At 39.8% G+C, this 19,844-nt stretch overlaps 1 protein-coding gene across 1 annotated transcript in view; it reads right to left on the bottom strand.

Annotated features, from left to right (window-relative positions):
- LOC110677033 (homeobox protein invected) overlaps positions 1 to 19,844 on the bottom strand; it is a 388,087-nt gene that overhangs the window by 61,910 nt on the left and 306,333 nt on the right. Inside the window, exon 2 of the mRNA XM_021847510.1 lies at positions 6,833 to 6,838. Within this exon, the coding sequence (XP_021703202.1) occupies positions 6,833 to 6,838 (6 nt within the window). The remainder of the gene's footprint in view (positions 1 to 6,832; positions 6,839 to 19,844) is intronic.

Here is a 19,844-nt window from a genome sequence, read left to right as displayed (position 1 = left end):
GACATTCCGACCTGCTCGAGTGGCATTCGCGTTTGAGTGCTGATGAGCGCTTACTGAATGGAAATACACCCGGCGAAATGATTCAGTAAGCGCGAAAACCGAACATTCAGCTCAATGCATTCAGTGATTGTTTGGTGAACGCGTTCTTTCGTGTCCCTCACTTAAGGGCGGATCGGTTCTCTCTCTGCTCCGCGAGTGATTATCGGTTTATCTCAATCGTTTGCGATTCGTGGGGATTGCGCTCACCCTAGTACCGTTTGGCTATCACTGAACATTTGGTGGCAGCAGATACTTTGCTTTTTTATCGGTTGCGTTCGGGTGAGTGAATTTTTGCATTCTTGACCACCAGGCGAAATCGCTGCTCAAAATAATAGTTGTTTTTGTTTTCAAGTGTTTTGTTTAGCAGCAATACCGTAAAGATATTCTTGCTTATAAGTACATTTGTAGCTTAGGTGGGAATTGTTGAACAATGAGGGAAAGATCGTTTCAAATATAGCAGATATTGAAATTATTAACACTACTATTATTTTGACCTTTTTCATCTGGTGTTTACACTTTTAACCGGTGCCGTTAGGCCAAAGAGGTTGTTAGGCCGAAAAAGCCGTAAGGCCGAAAGGGTCGTTAGGCCAGAATAACATTTTGACTATTTAAGGTGAAAAATACAAACTACTGTTTCAAAGACTAACTCATTTGTCAGTGTTTTGTATTTCTATTATCAAACAAAGACTGTTTTTTCTAGTTATATTTCACTGCAGATATTGTGAGCTTCAAGGTAACACAGATGTTGCATATATCGACGTGCGGAGAATCTAAGCACTGATACCATTTTTCTTGCGCGAACGTGGCACGATCCAGAGTTTTTATCTGTGCGGAATGCAATCCGGAAGATCCACTGCCCGCTTCCACGGCTCAAATTGCCCGGGATCTCCAGAAGCTGAAGGAAGAAAGGTGTCTACGCGAAAAGCTGGAAGAAGAGCGATTGCTGCAGAAAAAGTCGCTGATCGAGAAAGCGATATACGAGAAGCTGGAACGAGAGAAAGACTATTTTGCTCGGAGGCATATGCTACTGCGCCAGCAAGATGAAGATGAGGTGAGCAGGCTTGGGAACTGTGATCACAATTTACCACCGTTCATCGATTCTGCCAGTCAACCAAAACACAAAGCAGCAGCAGCATCAAATACATCAGGCGCTGCGCTGCCAATGGGGCAGCCATTCCGAGGTGGATGATTGAAAAAAATATTAAATACTTCAATCGCTAATATTTCCTTGTGTTTTCAATTAATTGAAATCTATTAGCTCTAACAGCAAGAGCACAATCATTCCGTTGCTATACATATAAACAAGTACAATTTCATGCTGCCTTTATCGAGCAAAAATTCAAAAACTCGAAAACCGGAAAAATCGTGTCACCGATCGTGCTCGAGTCATTTCGCATTCGGGTTTGAAAAAACTTTGGGAAGAAAACAATTACAGTTTTGAAGAGCCGTGATATTTTTTTGTTTTGAACGGTCATGGTTTGCTTTGGATTTTGATGGTCGTGTAGAAAAATGTGAATGTCGAGTAGTAAATGTTTGATACAGTACATTTCCCATCCTGTGAGTTAGTTAATATTTTTCATGTCTTCTACAAAGTTGTTAAACATCTTAAAACGCGTGTTTTTGCTGAACATCGCACCTCTCTATCTCATAAAGTAAAAGAATTATCAGTCGAATTCGTTTTAATAAAGCTTATTTGTTTGATAGTTAAAACCCAAGCAAAGACGCTTATAGACAAAAGTTTTTATCAAATGCCGAAAGGGAAGATTTGGTACTTTTATCATTTGTAAGAGTTGTCTGCGCCATTTTGCGCCGAAGCCAGTTATAGAGACCTAAACTACTACTTTGTTACTTCAAAAGATAGAGTGATGATATGTTCAGCAAAAACACGGGTTTTTTTATGACAAACAACTTTGTAGAAAACACAAAAAATGTTAAAAATCTTGGAAGAATGTTATGATGAAAAGTATGATTTTTAGGGGTCATTCACATACAACGGCATATATCTCAAAAAGTATAAGAGATAGAAAAATCGTGTCTTCGACAAAGTTGTTTCAAATTGCTAATTCTATAACTTTGCCGAAGACACCATATGTCTATCTAAAAGTTTTGAAAAATTATTTTTTCTATCTCACTGCTAGGTGGATTGATCACAAAACTTTTTTCGTCAAAAGTTGCGCTTTAATATACCAAAAAACTTCTCCGAACAAACTATATCGCTAAAATCAACGGTTTGGGCGCTATTCAAAAAGCGCATGAAATCGAGAAAATAATACACAGTGCATTGGGTGCGTTCGTCAGACGGTTGTGGACGAGAATAATGTACCGCGGGCGATTATGCTACAGCAAGGAACCTGTCAAAAGTGGAACGATACAAACAGAAGCAAACACAGCAAACCGATCTATTCCGAGCTAAAAAGTACCGCCTGGAAGAGTTGGAGTGCGAAGAGATGGACCAGCTGTTTCGTTCTCAAGAAATGCTTAAGTTCTACAAGAAACTCAATGCATCCCGCAAAGGCTTTGTACCGCGAGCCGAAATGTGCCGGGTAAGGCTGGACATATCTTGACGAACGAACGCAAGAAGATTGAAAGATGCAAGCAGCACTACGATGAACACCTTAATGGCGCAGAGGAGGAAGACCAAGGCAAGAGGAGAAATGGCTTCATCAGTACGGCGGATGAGGGAGACTTGCAAACTCCCACAATAGGTGGAGTTAAGGATGTTTCCAAACTGGATCAGCTGGAAAAGATTTTATTGGAGTGCAACTCATTAAAATGGGCCCGGATAGGTTGGCTACTGGTCTGCACCAATTGATAGCCAGGATCTAGCATACAGAACAGCTACCGGAGAAGAGGGTAGAGGGAGTAATAAACCTAATATACAAGAAGGGTGACAAGTTAGAATGTGCGAACTATCGAGCGATTACCATTCTTAACGCAGCCTTCAAAGTGCTTTCCCAGATCATATTCCGCCGATCAAACACTGAAACGTGAAGCAGACCGGGTTGGATTGAAGGTAAATACGTCGAAGTCGAAATATCTGCTAGCTGGAGGAACCGAGTGCGATAGAGCTCGCATTGGCAGACGCGTGATGATCGACGGAGATAAGTTCGAGGTGGTGGACGAATCTATCTACCTCGGATCATTGGTAACGACGGATAACAACTGCAGCAGAGCAATTCGAAGACGCATCATTGCCGGAAATGGTGCCTACTACGGACTCCACGGTTTGGTAAGCTTCATCTCGGTACTTAAGTGTACCATGTATAAGACGCTGATATGACCAGTAGTCCTCTACGGGCATGAGACGTGGGCAATGCTCGAAGAGGACTTGCAAGCGTTAGGAGTTTTTGAACGACGTGTGCTTAGGACGATCTTTGGCGGAGTATGTGAGAATGGTGTATGGAGGAGAAGAATGAACCACGGGCTTGTGTAGCTCTACGGTGAACTCAGTATCCAGATAGTCGCCAAAGCTTGAAGCGTACGATGGGCGGGGAACGTTGCGAGAATGCTGAACAATGTCCCGCAAAAATGGTGTTCACAATACGAAGAAACACGCAACGGGCTAGATGGTTTAACCAAGTTGAACAGGATATGTGAAGTGTTCTGTAGCTAAGCAGTTATGGGTCGATTTTGTTGGCGTAACATTGTGCTGCAGCTCATGCCTTGATGGACGCGGTAACATCTAAAGTGAAATAAACTAAGTTAGCTAATTTGAGTACGAGACTTTTAAAACCAAAACAGTTTTCTTCTCAATAATGCTATGAGAATCTCAACCTACAGCTAAAATACCGTAAAACAAAAGCCTTGTTCACACCGAATTAACACGCCCAGGCGGAACCAAACCGACCGGCTTAGCACACAAATTGCCACGAATTAGCTATTTGTTACAAGGTAAGACATATATCACCACATGAACAGCTTCAACCAACCGACTAAGAAACTTCACCATTTAGGTATCACGCTAAAACCAATAACCAGACCACACACAAAGGGCGAGGTTTAAAATTAACGATAATTAATATCAATTTCCCTTCGGAGCGTTACGACTTGCTTACACCGTATTGATCGCTTGTCACAATCCATTAACCGATCAACCGACAAGAAACGGGTGGTGGTGATGGTGGTGTTACATAAAACATTTTTGCCCGCGCCGATCCGGTGACCCAGTTCCGTGGTACCGTAATCCGGGGTCAAATTGATCACAGGGGTGAAATCTATAATTTTCGAAAAACTTGCTTGTATAAAAAAAATGCATGCATCCAGGCATATGGTGCGGAATTTCGATTTTCATTTTTGTTTTTATATTGACCAATTTTGTAATTGTAGGAATTATGACCCCTTTTTCAGAAACAAGGTACCCCAATTTGGTGCGTAGAATAGAATTTTGAGCACCAACATGTTTTTCTATATGATCTATTTCATCCCTTTTTTATTTTCAATTATTGATATTTTGGGTTATTCAATGACTTGTTAATTGTTGTTTCATAAAAAGTAAATTCTGTAAACTCACAGTGATCAACGAATTACTGATTTGTCTAAATCAGTTTCAGTAAACAAGTGATCATTTTACCCCCGGTTTACGGTAACACACCGAATTGCAAAATGAGCCCACGGTGACTGGATTTGGACAAAAAGATATCAATTTCGCATCAAAACAGCTCGAGAGAGACCCATCAACGAACGTGTTAATAATTTAATTGAACTCGATCGATGTCGCAGCAGCACGTGTGTGAAATCGCTGCGGAAATCGATCGCCGCCGTTGTTGTAAAGAAAACCGCAAATGTGGTAGGTGTTGCGCTGGAAATCTCTGTTCACCGAACCGCCAATCGACGGGGTTTTGATTAAATCCGACAGATGTCTTCATACTTCTCGGGATGGAGATACATTTGAGTGCGAAATTTCGCACCTAAGAACTTAGAATTATGCTATTGTTTTACAAGTAGATTCGAGGAAGTAAGGCTATCTTCACAAGATCATACTTACGCTTGGGGATCTTATGGCCATTATTTCAATCTGGGATAACCTCAAACGGTTGATAAACTCAGAAATTGGTATAAAATAAATAAATGTACTTGTATTGATATTAACCTTGGTCAAAAACCTCCTTGAGATCACTAGTTACGCTTGGAGATCTGAGAAGGCCTGTACTCATAGAAGTTTTTGGATGACCTTCATTACTTGTTGATCTCAAAACCTAATAAATCTTTACTATATGAGCCTGGATATATTTTCTAGTTCGCAAGATTCTGAAAGTCAATCGTAGATCTGATGACTGTACTTCAGGGAGTTTTTGGATAACTTTAAACATATGTTGAATTTGGTTCCGGGTCATTTGGCCGAATGCCGTTTGGCCGAACGCCATATAGCCGAAAGGGTCATTTGGCCGAATGCCATTTAGCCGAATGCCATTTGGCCGAATTCCGTTTGGCCGAAATAGGAAATAATAGTGAATTACAGTTAGCATGTTATTGTAGAAAGTTTGAAAGCTGAAATTCAAAGAACTTATTCAACTTATTTTTAAAGAAGGTTAATCATCATTGTCAGTCAGTGCTGAAAGAAGAACATCCTAAATGTAGGCAAATATTCACTTTTCTGCTAGCGGTAATAGCTGCCAGCAAAAGTTTTTGCATTGTGTTTGTAGTCAGCTTTTGACAGTAACTAAAACGGTTCACGATCTATTAGTCCTGCTGCAGGACTGGATTGCTTCGATCCCTCGAATTTTGGCTTTTTCTTTTCACAACGAAGAAACTGTGAGCTTTTTCCACGTAATTGTTCACCGAGTCAATCGGTTTACTGCTATACGCAAACTACGGTGCAGAGCTCTGTTCACACGTTGCAATCCTAATATTGGAGGAGAAACAGAAAGAACAGCCTATGATCAAAAGAAGGAAAAATCTTTTATGAAAATTTAAGCAAGTACAATGCAAACAATTTTTGTATTAGTATAACAACAAAGAACTGCCGATGATTTAAAGAGAGTTAAATTCCCAATTAAAATATAAGCTGAATTATTGCCAATAGTAACGAAACCAGTATAACTCAAAAGAATAGCCTACGCTTAAAAGAAGGAAAAACTTCTTATGAAATATTCAAAAAACTGGAACCCTATCATACCGTTGGTAGCTCCAGATGAAACAACCATGAGCTTTGAGTCTTGATGCAATGAGTGGAGTTCACAACTTAGTCCTAAATTAAGGAGTCAATTTTATCATTCTTTTGGAGCACTTATATAGTGACAAACATGACATCCTGGCACATCATTAAAGTCAATTAATTAGCTGATCAATTATTGGGTAACACCTATGAATCTTACACATAAGTGTTGTAGTAATTTGATAATTTTTTGTACGTAATTCGGACAAACAGCATTCGGCCAAACGACCCGTTCGGCCAAATGGCATTCGGCCAAATGGCGTTCGGCCAAACGGCATTCGGCCAAACGGCATTCGGCCAAACGGCGTTCGGCCAAATGACCGGACACCGTTGAATTTAAATCTTTGTATAGCATGATAGAATAAAACCGTAAGATTGATAACTTAATCTTGTTGATAAAACGCTTCTAGATCTGAAGGCCAATATTTAAAGGAGTTCTTGTATAACATGTTTAACGGTCGTACTGTTGTTTATAAGCCATGGAAGGATAACTGATTACGCTTGAAAATACGAAGGCCTGTTTCTCACGGAGTTCGTAGTGGACTAAGAACAACAAGGCAAAACAAAAATCAAATTAAATCAACTTACTTATAGAAACAAACGTCTGTTAAACTTCGTGTGGGATTGTTGTGCACTTACTTCTGCCTGCGAATAAAATGGAGAAAAAATGGGAAAATTAATTTCATCTGACGTCAAGTGTAGGAACGATGGGTATCAGTTTTCAAAAATATAGCGCTAAAATTAACAACGAGGGAGTATGTATCACTCAATCGATCGGTGAACTTGAAGCGTGAAATGGGATGGTGACAAAAAAACGGACGTAATCTGCAGTCACCACCACTAGGTAGTTATTTGGTCGTTGTCATCGGAATCAATCCTGAACGGAGAGGGAAGCTTTAAAGATATCGATTTTCCTGTCCAGTTGAACACAGTTATTGGGCGAGCTGGCTGGCAAGTTGTTGCGGGTTAACGGCAACATTGTGCGAGCGTCTGAATGCGATGTGATTTTCATGAACTTGAAAAGTGAAACTTGGTTTGGCCGTTCAACAATAGGTGAATTACCCAACTCCATAAAACTGTATGATAACTGAAATGTCTATAATTCATGCGGCACCTGAACTTGTCATGTACCATGAGTCAAAGTTGAAAATTAATAGGCCACATTGTTTCTAAAACTACTTACAGACTCAAGTAATACTGAAAGGTTTCCCTTTTCAATTATTGAAGACTGTATTCAATCAAATGGTACATGAAAAGTCGCCAACAACCCAGTAATCATAAGATTTCATGGAAACGTTCAAGGGTCTGATTAGTTTCGCCGGAAAACCATGTTCAGACATTATCTGCCACAGCTCATTTATTTTCACTGCATCGTACTATTTTTTTAATTAAAAACGGTTATGGGGAAACCACTAATTATCGACCTGCCAGAATAATGTTCCAATTATCAGATTTTCATATCAAGTAGTCCAAAATCTTAAGAATGGTGCGAAATCTAGTGATGTGTCGTAAATATTGCTGGTCTTCCCCAACAGCAGTTTTTTTTTTTCTTTCTTTCCTACAGACTTTCATCAATGTGTTGTTTTGGAAAGCAAATAACCGAGCACGAGAAAATTTTAGAAGACTGAGATATATTTAAGTGGGTTATGGCTACATTAAAGATTTATAACCACTCGTGGAAAAATAGTGCAAAAATATATATAGAACAAGTAGCAAAACTTTGGGGTAAAAAATATGGTGCTGCCGGTAGAAATGATAACTGGGAGCTTTCAATTTCATAGCTGTCATGAATTCATATATCGTGTAGCAATAAGCGCGCTAAGATACTCTATGCTCAAGGTAGTCAAGAAAATTTACCTCTCAAAAAAATCCTGTACCAATCGAATCACAAACGTTACCAGAAGCCTAAGAAGGGTCATAAATTGAAAATATAATTATATTTCGTCCCTTATGCATCACCCTAATACCCAAGCCCTCGAAGCAAAACTGCAGTCAAAACAAAGTTGGTACAACGATCACTCAATTTCAAGGCCGATGCTCCGTCCGGGAAAGCATGATACCATGAAACGACGACCACCTTCAGAGTGGCGTGGAGCAAAGCAAATGACGCAAGTTTGACAGCCATTCGACATCGATCGACGCCACACCGCCAACTCCCGTCCCAACCAGGTACCTATACCCAAATTTTCGGAAGCCCCCGGATTGTTTACTAATCCCATTCTCGTCACATGATTTGTTCGACATTTCGGATCAATTAACTGTTGTGCCGCTCAATATTTGCTCTCCACCGGTTTGTGGATTACACCAAATCAAAATCAAACTCTCAGCAATAGAAATGATAAATGCATCTGAAACAGACGTTCGAACCCCGTCATCATTCAAAGTCCGTCCGAAATTTCGCAAGCGCCAGTCGAACGAATCAAAACAAAACCCACGGCGAAAAGCATTATAAAAGATTCGAAGCGCGAGAGGGGACCCCACACATACGAATCCAACACGGGGGGCCCAATTAAGCATGTTCACGGCATTCATTCCGCTCGTAATATTATAATGTTCGCCCTAATATGATGCCGCGCACTGCGCCCGTCGTCTTCGTCTCTCGCTCTTTGTCGTCGCACCTCGTGCTGCTCTTTTGTTTCATCGAGGGGCTCATCGCAACGCAAGCAACTCCCAGGCGAATGCGATGCGAATGAATGTTTGTTGTGTTGCATATCTTCCTTCCTATAGGGGAACAAGGTGTAAAATATGCCTTCACAGTACTTTTGGTACACTGAGGCAAAAATCTTGCATGATTTTCATAAGATCACACTAATGAACGCTTTTTTATTTGTTTTTTTTTTTGTTTTGTTTAATAAGACATTTGTGTATTTCATAGAACTACATTGAGATTTATACGACTAGTGTAATTTTGTCGTAACTATCAATTGTCAGGGTCATAAGAATGCTTATGAACCCCATTGCTCATCATTGTAAAAAATCACGTGAGACAAATTTCCTCAGTGCAGACATTTCACTATCAGAAATTCGATATGGCTTCCGAAATTGACGTGTTTGCTGATTTGCCGCTGGCTGATTCCGTTTTTAATGCATTATAGGGAAAATATTTTCTATTTATCATCGGATCCGCTGTAACTAACACTTTCTTTCGATCAGATTGTGGAATTGAATCCGATCATTGAGATAATTGAAAACAATTTGTATGACACGTAAGAAATTCTAAGCTCCCCTCTGTAGAATTTGAGTCTTTCGGACTAGAACAGAGAACGCGTCTGTCTCAGTTGCTGGTATGAAGAAAACTCATTTAATCCCATAACGTAACGGTCGCATAGAAGGTAGTCTTTGACAGTGTTGCTAGAATACTCAATGCCATTCCAAGGTATTTATATATGAAGGTGTTCTACAATACTACATCCCTCTCTTACTTTAAAATAAAGAAAATTCATTAATCTTATAGTCATTTAAATGTGCCGGTCGTTTCACTTCTCGTCGTGGCCGTAGGTTAATGCTCTCGCTTGTATCATCTGAAACCTTAGGACAACCTTGGCTAACATCGCCATCCATCGGATTTGGTTCTATATTGGTCGTGTATCCATTACCTGAAAATAATTATTATTTCAGATTATTGTATTTCTAAGTATCCTCTATTTACTTATACTTCACCTGTATGTAACTTTTTTAAGTGGGAAATGTTTCTATGAAAAACACGTCCGGAGTCCTGTGATTTTAAAGTCACATCTGATCCTGTCTTACCAATCACTATCAATTCCTCTGGATGGAAATTTGTTGACAGTTTATTATCCTTCTGGATGCGTTTGGCCACTACAGAATCTCCAACTTCTAGGCTGCGGTAACCTGCTGATCGTTTTGCATCTGCATATTCTGTTCTTTGTGTTTCTTCTCGGTGTCGCGATCTCGGATTTCTTCCACAATTTTGTCTCCTTCAATTATCATTCCCGGAATTTTATCTTTTAGGACTCGTCCAAACATAAGAATCGAGGGTGCCACTCCGGTGGTTGAATGTGGGGTTGAATTTTGCATGAGCGCGAACATTCTCAAATCCCATTGCCAATCAGACCCATCCGTCTCCTGGCTGATTTTCAAACGCTTCGTTCAACTTCCCCGTTTGCTTGAGGCCAATACGGAGTGGTCTTTCTGTGATCGATTCCAAATTGACTAAAAAACCGCTGGAACTCTGAGCTGATGAATTGCGGTCCATTATCTGTTTTCAGTGATTCTGGAACCCGAAACGGCAAAATGTTTCGTGCAATGCTCGAACGGTTAGAGTTGCGGTTGTCTGCTTCATGACAATAATCTCGGTGAATCGGCTGAAATAGTCAATGATTACCAGAAGGCTGTGACCGGATGGTAGAGGGCCTAGAAAATCCGCTGCTAAGTCTACCCAAGCTCGATCTGGCATCTTAGTGCAATGAATAGGCATAGGTGGATCGAGCGCCGAAACTAATGTGCAGGCTTTGCACTGTCTCACGTATTTTTCTACATCCTTATCTAAATGTGGCCACCAGACCTTTAATCTTAACCGCCTTTTCATAATCTCGATTCCGGGGTGTGACTCGTGGGCAACTTTCAAAGTTCTTGCCCTGAGATTATTAGGTATAACTAATCTATCGCCACGTAGTAGTAGATATCCAACTTAACACAGTTCCGTATTGAATGGTTTAAATTGTCGTGAGCTGCCTTCCCAAATCCCTGTATCCAAACTCCGAAAAACACTTTGAATTTCGTCGTCCTTTGTAGATTCAGTTTCTACTTCTTGCACAGTAACTGCATCCGGTATATCTGTCATAGCTATTTGGTATATGCACGCTTCACTTGCTACGTCAAATTCCGTGGGAGTTGACTTGGCCAGCCTAGAGATAGCGTCAGCTAAGTTTTCTGATCCGGGTTTATATTCTACTTCAAAACGATAGCATTGTAGTCGCAACACCCACCTCTCAATTCTTGCACATGGCTTAGCTCGTTCTTTGAACAAATATAACAGAGGCTTACAGTCGGTTACTAGTTTGAACCGAGTTCCTAAAAGATATAACTGGAATTTATCCACAGCCCAAACGAGTCCTAAAGCTTCTCGTTCTGTTTGGCAATACTTTCTCTCCAAATCCGTCAATGTCTTACTAGCGAACGCAATGACCCGTATGCGTTTGTGCTCATCTTGCTGCAAAAGCACTGCTCCAAGACCAGTTGGACTTGCATCTGCGATCACAATACAGAGATCTTTAGGATTATAATAGCCTAGACAACTCGAATTACAAACTGCCTGTTTGATTTCTTCAAAACATCGTTGATGGTTTTCATTCCAGACGAAACGCTCTCCCGAACGCAGTAAACTTCTGATCGTGTCAGCTTTTTCGGCGAGATTTGGTATAAACCGACCCACATAGGTCACTAGTCCCAAAAAGCTGCGGAGCTCTGATGTATTTTTAGGTTCTCGAAAAGATTGTATGGCTGCAATCCGACTTTCTTTTGGACGTACGCCTTCGGGTGATAATTCATATCCTAAGAATTCTAAGCGAGTTGCGTTGTAGATGCACTTGTCGTTATTTACAAAAATCCCGAAAGAAGCTAGACGATCGAGCAAGCGTTTCAGTCTCTCATCGTGTTCTTCTTGACTGTTTCCTGTGACTAACAAATCATCCAAATATACAACAACTCCTGGCAATCCTGCTACAATAGACTCCATAACTTTTTGGAAAAGTTCAGGAGCACATGATATTCCAAACATTAATCTTTTGTATCTGGTGAGAGAAAATAGTTTTTTTTTTGTTTTTGTTTTTCTTTATTCGTTACTCATTTTTTCATCGAAAATATCTTATGAAGAATCTTTACCGGAATAATCCCTGCTTCGTAATAAACGTAGTAATTTCCCTGGATCGCTCCGATATCTCCACTTGATGGTAGGCCTCTTTAATATCTAGCTTAGAAAATCGCTGTGCCCCTTTCATTCCTGCGAAAAGTTCCTCTACGATTGGGAATGGGTGTGTCTCCCGAAGTACTGCTTGGTTCGCTCTTATCATATCAACGCAGAGTCTAATCTCTCCCGAATCCTTCAAGATTGGTACTACCGGAGAAACCCAAGCAGACGGCTGTTGTACCCGTTCGATAATGTCTAGATCGAGTAGATTTCCAAGCTTTTGTGCGATCTTGTCCTCCAAAGTGAATGGAACACGCCGGTAAGGTTGCTGAACTGGTGGTATGTTGCTGTTTATTGGAATTTCAACCACTACTCCTTTTATTTTGGGAAAGGCCTTCACGTGTTCTCTGACTGCACCGATGTTGTATCCAATTTTCAATACCTTTAGCTTCTTCGCTGTGTCGTCTCCAAGTAGACATTGTCGACCGTCCTTTGCGATGTAAAACGTTGCTTCGGTACTGGAACCCCCGCTTCGATTTTGGCTGTAAACATTCCTGTCAATTGGAGTGCTTTTTCTGTTCCATAAGCCTTGAATGTCCGATCTACATTCGGTTGGAAGCTAACTCTTGCGTTTGATTGTTCCAATTGTGTCCAGGTAGCCAGATCGATGAGATTCGCTGCTGCTCCGGAATCTATGGCCATAGGAATTTCAACACCACCGACTTTGAACCGAAAGACGTTCTGTCCCATGACGTAACAAATTTCATCCATGTTTTCTTCTGGCTTATTGGTCTTATCACTTTCATGTACCATCTTTATTCTTTTTGCTGGTGGCGTAGACAAGCCACCATTCGATCCAAAATTCGCTTCTTTATATGGTCTTTTAGTGCACCATTTGGTAAAATGACCAATGCGTTTGCATTGCAGACACTCAGCATTTTTGGCCACACACTTTGGACTATCTTTTACGTGTCCTCGACGGCCACAGGCGAAGCAAAGTCTGTTGTCGTTATCGTTTTGATGAGCTGAAAAATGTTGTTGGCGGAAACGGCCGTTTGGTGGTCCAGACCAGTTACCCTTAGCATTGAATCGCTGGTCACGTCGGAAAGCATACTGCTGAGTTCGAGGAAACTGGTGCCCACGCTCCTTAGATAAGTAGAAGGACCAATCAGGTTGCATCGAATATGAATTTTGCTGGCGAGGTCTGTATTGTTGCACCTTATTCACAGAAATTGTGGGATGTTCACGTTCGCTGGGTTGTGCCAGTTCCTTACATTGCATTTCGACTTCTTCAATGGTTTTACCAATAGCCACAACTTCGCTGAGTGGGCGATCTTTTTCTAAGATTTTTTTCCGCAAAGCCGAGGAAGTACATTTCTCCGCTATTTGATCAATGATCATACTCTCCAACACCGAGGTTCCTTCCTGGTCGAAATCACATCGATTGGCCTGTACCCGCAGTTTCATGACAAAATCGTTGAATCTTTCACCTTGCTGTTGTGAAATTTGGCGAAAGATATGGCGTTCATACGTACGCCTACGAGACGGTTGGAAATGCGCATCCAGTTGCTCAATGGCTACGTCATAGAACGGAGGGTCAGGACATGGGGCACGCTATTCACCTCCAGAAGGCTGTCAAAAATATCCTGAAGATCCGGTCCTCCCAAATGAAGGAGCTGATTTCGCTTTTCTCGCTGAGTGATCACTCCCTGAGCTTCCAAACAGTACTCCAAGCTACGCTTCCACCTTCTCCATTCTGAAGCGAGCTGAGACTGGTCCACTTTTGCATCGAACGGTTTAACCGGTCGCACTAAATCCATTCCTATGAATCAATTATCATGAATAAAGTTAACTTTTTTTTTTCTTGTCAATTTCTGTGGTGTTTTGTTTTTGTGCATTGGTTAAATTATTCTAGCATTGTATTCAATTAATCTTCTGGAACCCAAATTACTCTTTTTAAAATACTGTGAATCCAGCTTACAGCTCATTTCACCTAGATCAACTTCTTAATGCATCCTGTTCAAACAATAATGTTATAACATCCAGCTTACAGCTCGTTTCATACTTTCACATTTTTTTTTTTTTGCTAATGTTATTCTATGCCTTGCAAATTGAACTCGGTTGGTACCATGTCCGAACATCCGTTTCACTTTCATTCATCATTTTTTTTAACGGTATTTACACGACGCATCTGGCATTCACCCCTTTTAATCAGACAATTCTTCATAAACAATACAAATCTGGCTCACAGTTAATTTAACATATATAACCAGCTCTCTTGAAAGAATCCAGCTTGCAGCTCATTTCAATCTTTACATACTTTGTTCTGTTTAACACCTCAATTTCTCACGTTTGTATAACTTTAAATTCGAATCCGGCTCTCAGCCCGTTTCATTCTTGATTAACACAAAATACCGATGTCAAAAATCGTCTTTTCTTTTTATTGAACTATTTTAATCTTTTCATGGGTTATGACTTCATCCTCCATTTATAACTCACTAAACGTAAATCAACGAATCAAAAGGCTGTGTTCTGCTGAAAAGACACCACCCCTTTTCTAATAATATAAAAAATGCTATAGTCTTCCATGTATAACCTTGTATATCATCAAAACAAATCATGAGATAATTAATAAATTAAGTCGAACAGTACTGTCTTTTCACATTAACTGTTCCCAATAAATGGATGCGAATGAGTTCAAAAATTTATCTCTTATCGTTAAAAAAAAGATATATGGCACATTAATTTATTCTCTTCATTTTTTTCTTTTTGTCCATGATTTTGTGTACTTACGGTACTTCGACGCATCATGCTCATTGCTCAGCTTGCTTCCCGGCTGTGGAAAACTTTTCAAATGTTGCGCATTCCTGACTTACCAAGATGAAGACATCAATCCACTTCCACTGTCTGGTGAAGATCGTTCTTCAATCAACTCATTGACATACGCACACACTACCAACTTATCATTCACTAGATTCACGGTTTTCTCACTCATACAGCTTATCCACCTATATATTCATCTGACACATACTTTGACCTTCAGCATTCGGCAACATAACGCTGTCTGGTCTTCTTTCAATTCGCGATCATCAACACTACTTCACAGCTCCGCTCCATCCATATCGCATGTACTGTCCACTTGAATACCTATATTCTTCACACGCCGCAATACTGTTAACACTAACCAACCCTTTTACCAGAACTATACAAATAACTTTTATTTTCCGTTCAATACACATCAACGCCAACCTTCAGTATCCGATGATATTTGTTTATGCTTTGCATGGATTTTTTTTTTTTTCAAGGTAAGCATCTCTTTCTCAACATTTTTTTTCTCTCCATTACCATCCGTTCACGCATACACATCACAAAAGCTTGACACAACTATCGCTATGATATCGCTCCACTATTACATACACACTTTGAACCCGTGGCGTTGGTTGTTAGTAACGCCGATATGGTTATCTTCCCTCTCACTCTTTTTTTCGCTTCACATCCAGAAAACGACGTTATATTGAAAATATATTAAATCTTGTTATTTTTTTCGTTTTTATTTTTGTTTTCTGGTACTTGCACGACCAACACTTTTTTTAATACATGAAAAATATATATTTGAACACTTTTTAATGGTTTGCTTTTAAATTAATCCTTCTTATCAACGTAAAGACACTTTGCTATGCATTCCGCTTCTCAACAATCACTTACAGTTCTTCTTTTGGAAAAAACAAAACTATCACCACAGAAACGACCGTCGCAAATATTTTTCCGTTTTATTTTTTTCCTAACTTACTTCTTTTTACAAGGGTTCGCTCGTAATCTAAATAAAACTTTGTATCAACTCGACGCCAATGTAGAATTTGAGTCTTTCGGACTAGAACAGAGAACGCGTCTGTCTCAGTTGCTGGTATGAAGAAAACTCATTTAATCCCATAACGTAACGGTCGCATAGAAGGTAGTCTTTGACAGTGTTGCTAGAATACTCAATGCCATTCCAAGGTATTTGTATATGAATGAAGGTGTTCTACAATACTACACCCTCGTCCATTAGCTCCCTACGTAATTAATGGACCGCCCACAGCGGTACAAGGAAGCTAGAGCAGCCGAGAAATTAATTTTCCGTAGAAAGAAAAAGCAGTATGAAAAAGACATCATTACTGAGGCGCAAAACAACATGGACCAAAATGATATGCGGAGATTTTACGAAGCTGTCTATGGCGTACGGAGAAAAATAGTGCCGTCTCTCGTCATGTGAACGGCTACCAGGTGGAAAGAGCACTTTGAGCATTTGTTGAACGGAGAGAACAAGAGCGCGTCTGAGAACAGATTAACCAACAGCAACAATGGACAAGATGTGGAGGCACCGACACTAGATAAGGAAAAAAGAGCGATCAAGGAGTTGAAGAACTGTAAGGCTGCTTAAAAGACGATCTCCCGACCGAACTGTTCAAGCACAGGTGTGAGCAGCTGTACAAAATACTGCACCGTACTGTTAAGGATATGGGATCAACGACGGATCAAATGTTTACCTTGCGACAAATCTCACGAAACATTACTAAAAGACCTATGTACAAATGAGAGGCTCTCTTTGTTCACTTTCTCTTTGATCAATAACTGAGTCACATTAACCTCTTCTGTTGCGTTTTTTGTATGAAACGCTAGTCAAGGAAATTGCCTTTCGAACTGTAGTGAAAAACTTCCCAAAAACTTTACTATTTTACTATTATAACACTGCGGAGCACGTTTTTGTCTCAAGCACCAAAATACCACTATTAACTCAATTAGGGGCTGTTGAATTCTTTGCCGTTTTCAAAAATTCAATTGTTTGTTCGATCGGTCGATTGTCGGTTTTTAACGCTGTCGTAATTGTTAATTTATTGCTGTAATTGTGTCTGGAAATTCGTCAAATCACTTCAAAACAACGGATCCGAACGTGCTTCAGATTTGGTGTCACCGATTGTCGAATCTACAGCCGTTTTTCCAAGATAATATCAAATTATTTTGTTCAGCCGTACCGCCATGGACTGCAAGAAGTGCTTTGCTAGAGTTGCGACAAAAGAAAAGCTATTCATTCATTGCAATGGACCGTGTGGTGTGATATTCCATGCCGCTTGCGTTGGGTTAGACAAAGTTGATCTCGCTGCTGTGTCGCCTCCAAAGAGAAACAGTTTTTGGCTTTGCGACGAATGTTTGGCTAAGTTTGTGCTATGGAGAACCGAACGAAAGGAGGAGAACAAGGAATCGATCGCCCCAACGGACAGAACGGAGCAGAAATCAATACTTCAACGCGATGTCGACGATCTGAAGGCAAAAGTGGATTCCATACTGTCTGTACTAGCGGCAAGTTCTAACTGTCCTCTGGATACTGTGATGCTGCATTCTACTCCTACCTCCTCACGGCACTTTGATAATGCGTTGAGAGAAGCTGCCTGCGGTGAAACGTCATGTGTTGCCGATGCATCAGAACGATCTTCGAACACAACTGCCGGGGATGAAAACTTCTCATTATTGTTGACGAACATCGACAGCAGCGTTTCAGAGGAAGATGTGCAAATGATGGTTTTGCAATGTTTGGGTGTCTGTGATGCAGAATGTAAATATGTAAAGAAGCTTGTTCCACGATGGGTTGACAGTAGTACTTTAGATTATATCTCCTTTAAAATAGTTTTAAACTGCAAATGGAAAACTATCGCAATGAAATCATCTACATGGCCAAAGAATATAATATTTCGAGAGTTTAGAAGAAGGCAATGTACGTGGAAACCCGACACGCTGTAGTTTTGTTATTGTAAATTATTTTGATTTTTTAATGTTTCGATTGTCCTGCTTGGTTTTCTGTTCTATGTAATTTGTTTAGTTTTTATGACCGTATTAAGAATAATTTTGTTTGTTTGCGAATTGCACTTTCCGTTGAATCAAACAAATAAAGAATAAAGAATAAAAATATCATAGCACGTCTAGTTTTTGAGATATTGACTGTTGAAAATACTAAATTTGACGATTTCAGCCAACTTGTATGGCAATTTATTTGCTTAATTTGTCACAAAATTCAAACTTCATGTGTTAAACAATACTTTTCAACAAAGTTCATTATTCTTCCGCTGGTATAATGTTATTTTTTGGTGGTTCTGAAAAGTATTGTCTTATGCCATATAAGAGAAACGAAGAAATTTATATGGAGACCGCGAGCATGTTGAAAAAATCGATTTAAACTGAATATAATGGTAAAATTTACAATCCAATTATATCTAAATTGAAAGTTCAAGTCCTATTTTGCACGATTGGTGGATTAAATTACAAAAAAGTTTGATAAATTATACCTTGAATTTCATGTAAAAATTGATAAAACCTGTGTTTTATACAACTTTGACGACCTGTAGCTAAAAATTGTGACGTGCTGGAACTTGGACTTTTTTACGAGTTTGTTCTAAATTTGTAAACAAAGAAATAAGTTTTGAACTTATATGGCGTAGATCTCTGCGAGAAATTAAGCGTGTTTACGCCCTATAGAACATTAAATAAAAACTCCCTACTGTTTCAGCGCCCTGTAGTATTTTGACCTTATCTGACATAGATCTTTGCAGAGTCATGCATATGTTAACGCCCTGCAGGACATCAATCTATTTTTTTCGCTGTATCAGCGTCCTGGAATAATTTGCTCTTGTCTCACGTTGATAAACATATAAACGACCTGTTGGACATTAATTAAAATTTCCTAGCTGTACCATTAACATCATCGCCCTGGAATGATGTGATCTTAACTAACTAAACTAACTAAACTAACTAAAGATCTTTGCAAAGCATATTAACGCCCTAAAGGACAATAATCAAATGTTTCTAGCTGTATCTACGCCCTGCTGAATTGTAACCTTATTTCATGTAGATTTTTGCGAAGTTATGAGCATGTTAATGCCTTGTAGGACATGAATCGAAATTTGGTTGCTGTTCCAGTACCCTGGAATAATTTAATCTCATTTTTCGTAGATCTTTGCGTGGTCATGAGCAAGTTAACGCCCTGTCAATAGAATTTCCTAGCTGTATCAATGTCCTAGTGAATGTCTATCTTATAACACGTAGATTTTCGGAGTCATGAGCATTTTAACGCCCTATAGGATAGTAATTGAAATTTTCTAACCGTATCTACGCCCTGATGAATTTTGACCTTACTTCATGTTAGTTTTGGGAGGTCATGAGCGTTTTAACGCCCTGTAGGATATCAATCTGTATTTTCTAGTTGTGTCAGCGCCCTAAATTCTTAGACCTTATCTCACGTAGATCTTTACGACGTCATGAGCATATTGATGTCCTGTAGGATTGAAATATTCAAGCTGTATCACCCCCTGGTGAAAAAATATAAATAATAATATGAATATTTGCGAGATCATGAGATTTTTAATGTCTTCTAGGACATCAACAGTCCCGTTGTTACAGCGCCATGGAATGATTTAACCTCATCTTTCGAAGATCTTTGCGAGGCCACCCTGTACGATTTCCTGTATATGTGCCCTAAAGTGATTAGCCTTACCGCCCTGGAATGATGTGACCTTAACTCAACTGCAAAGTTATGAACATGTTAACGCCCTGCACCCTGCATAACACAAACTTGATAGCTTTATCCACGCCCTGGTGAATATTGACCTTGGCTGACGTAGGTTTTTGCGAAGTCATGAACATCTAATCTCTTACCAGAATTGTTATTTATGTTGACACACTATGCTAAAAATAGCTGATATAACTCAGTTTGGATCAGCAGCCAGCTCTGAACATAAGTTAAAGTAATGTGCT

The sequence above is a fragment of the Aedes aegypti genome, chromosome 2, assembly GCF_002204515.2.
Source record: "Aedes aegypti strain LVP_AGWG chromosome 2, AaegL5.0 Primary Assembly, whole genome shotgun sequence".
NCBI lineage: Eukaryota > Metazoa > Arthropoda > Insecta > Diptera > Culicidae > Aedes > Aedes aegypti.
Note: the sequence above shows the minus strand (reverse complement) of the source record. Positions and strands in the feature narration are given on the sequence as shown.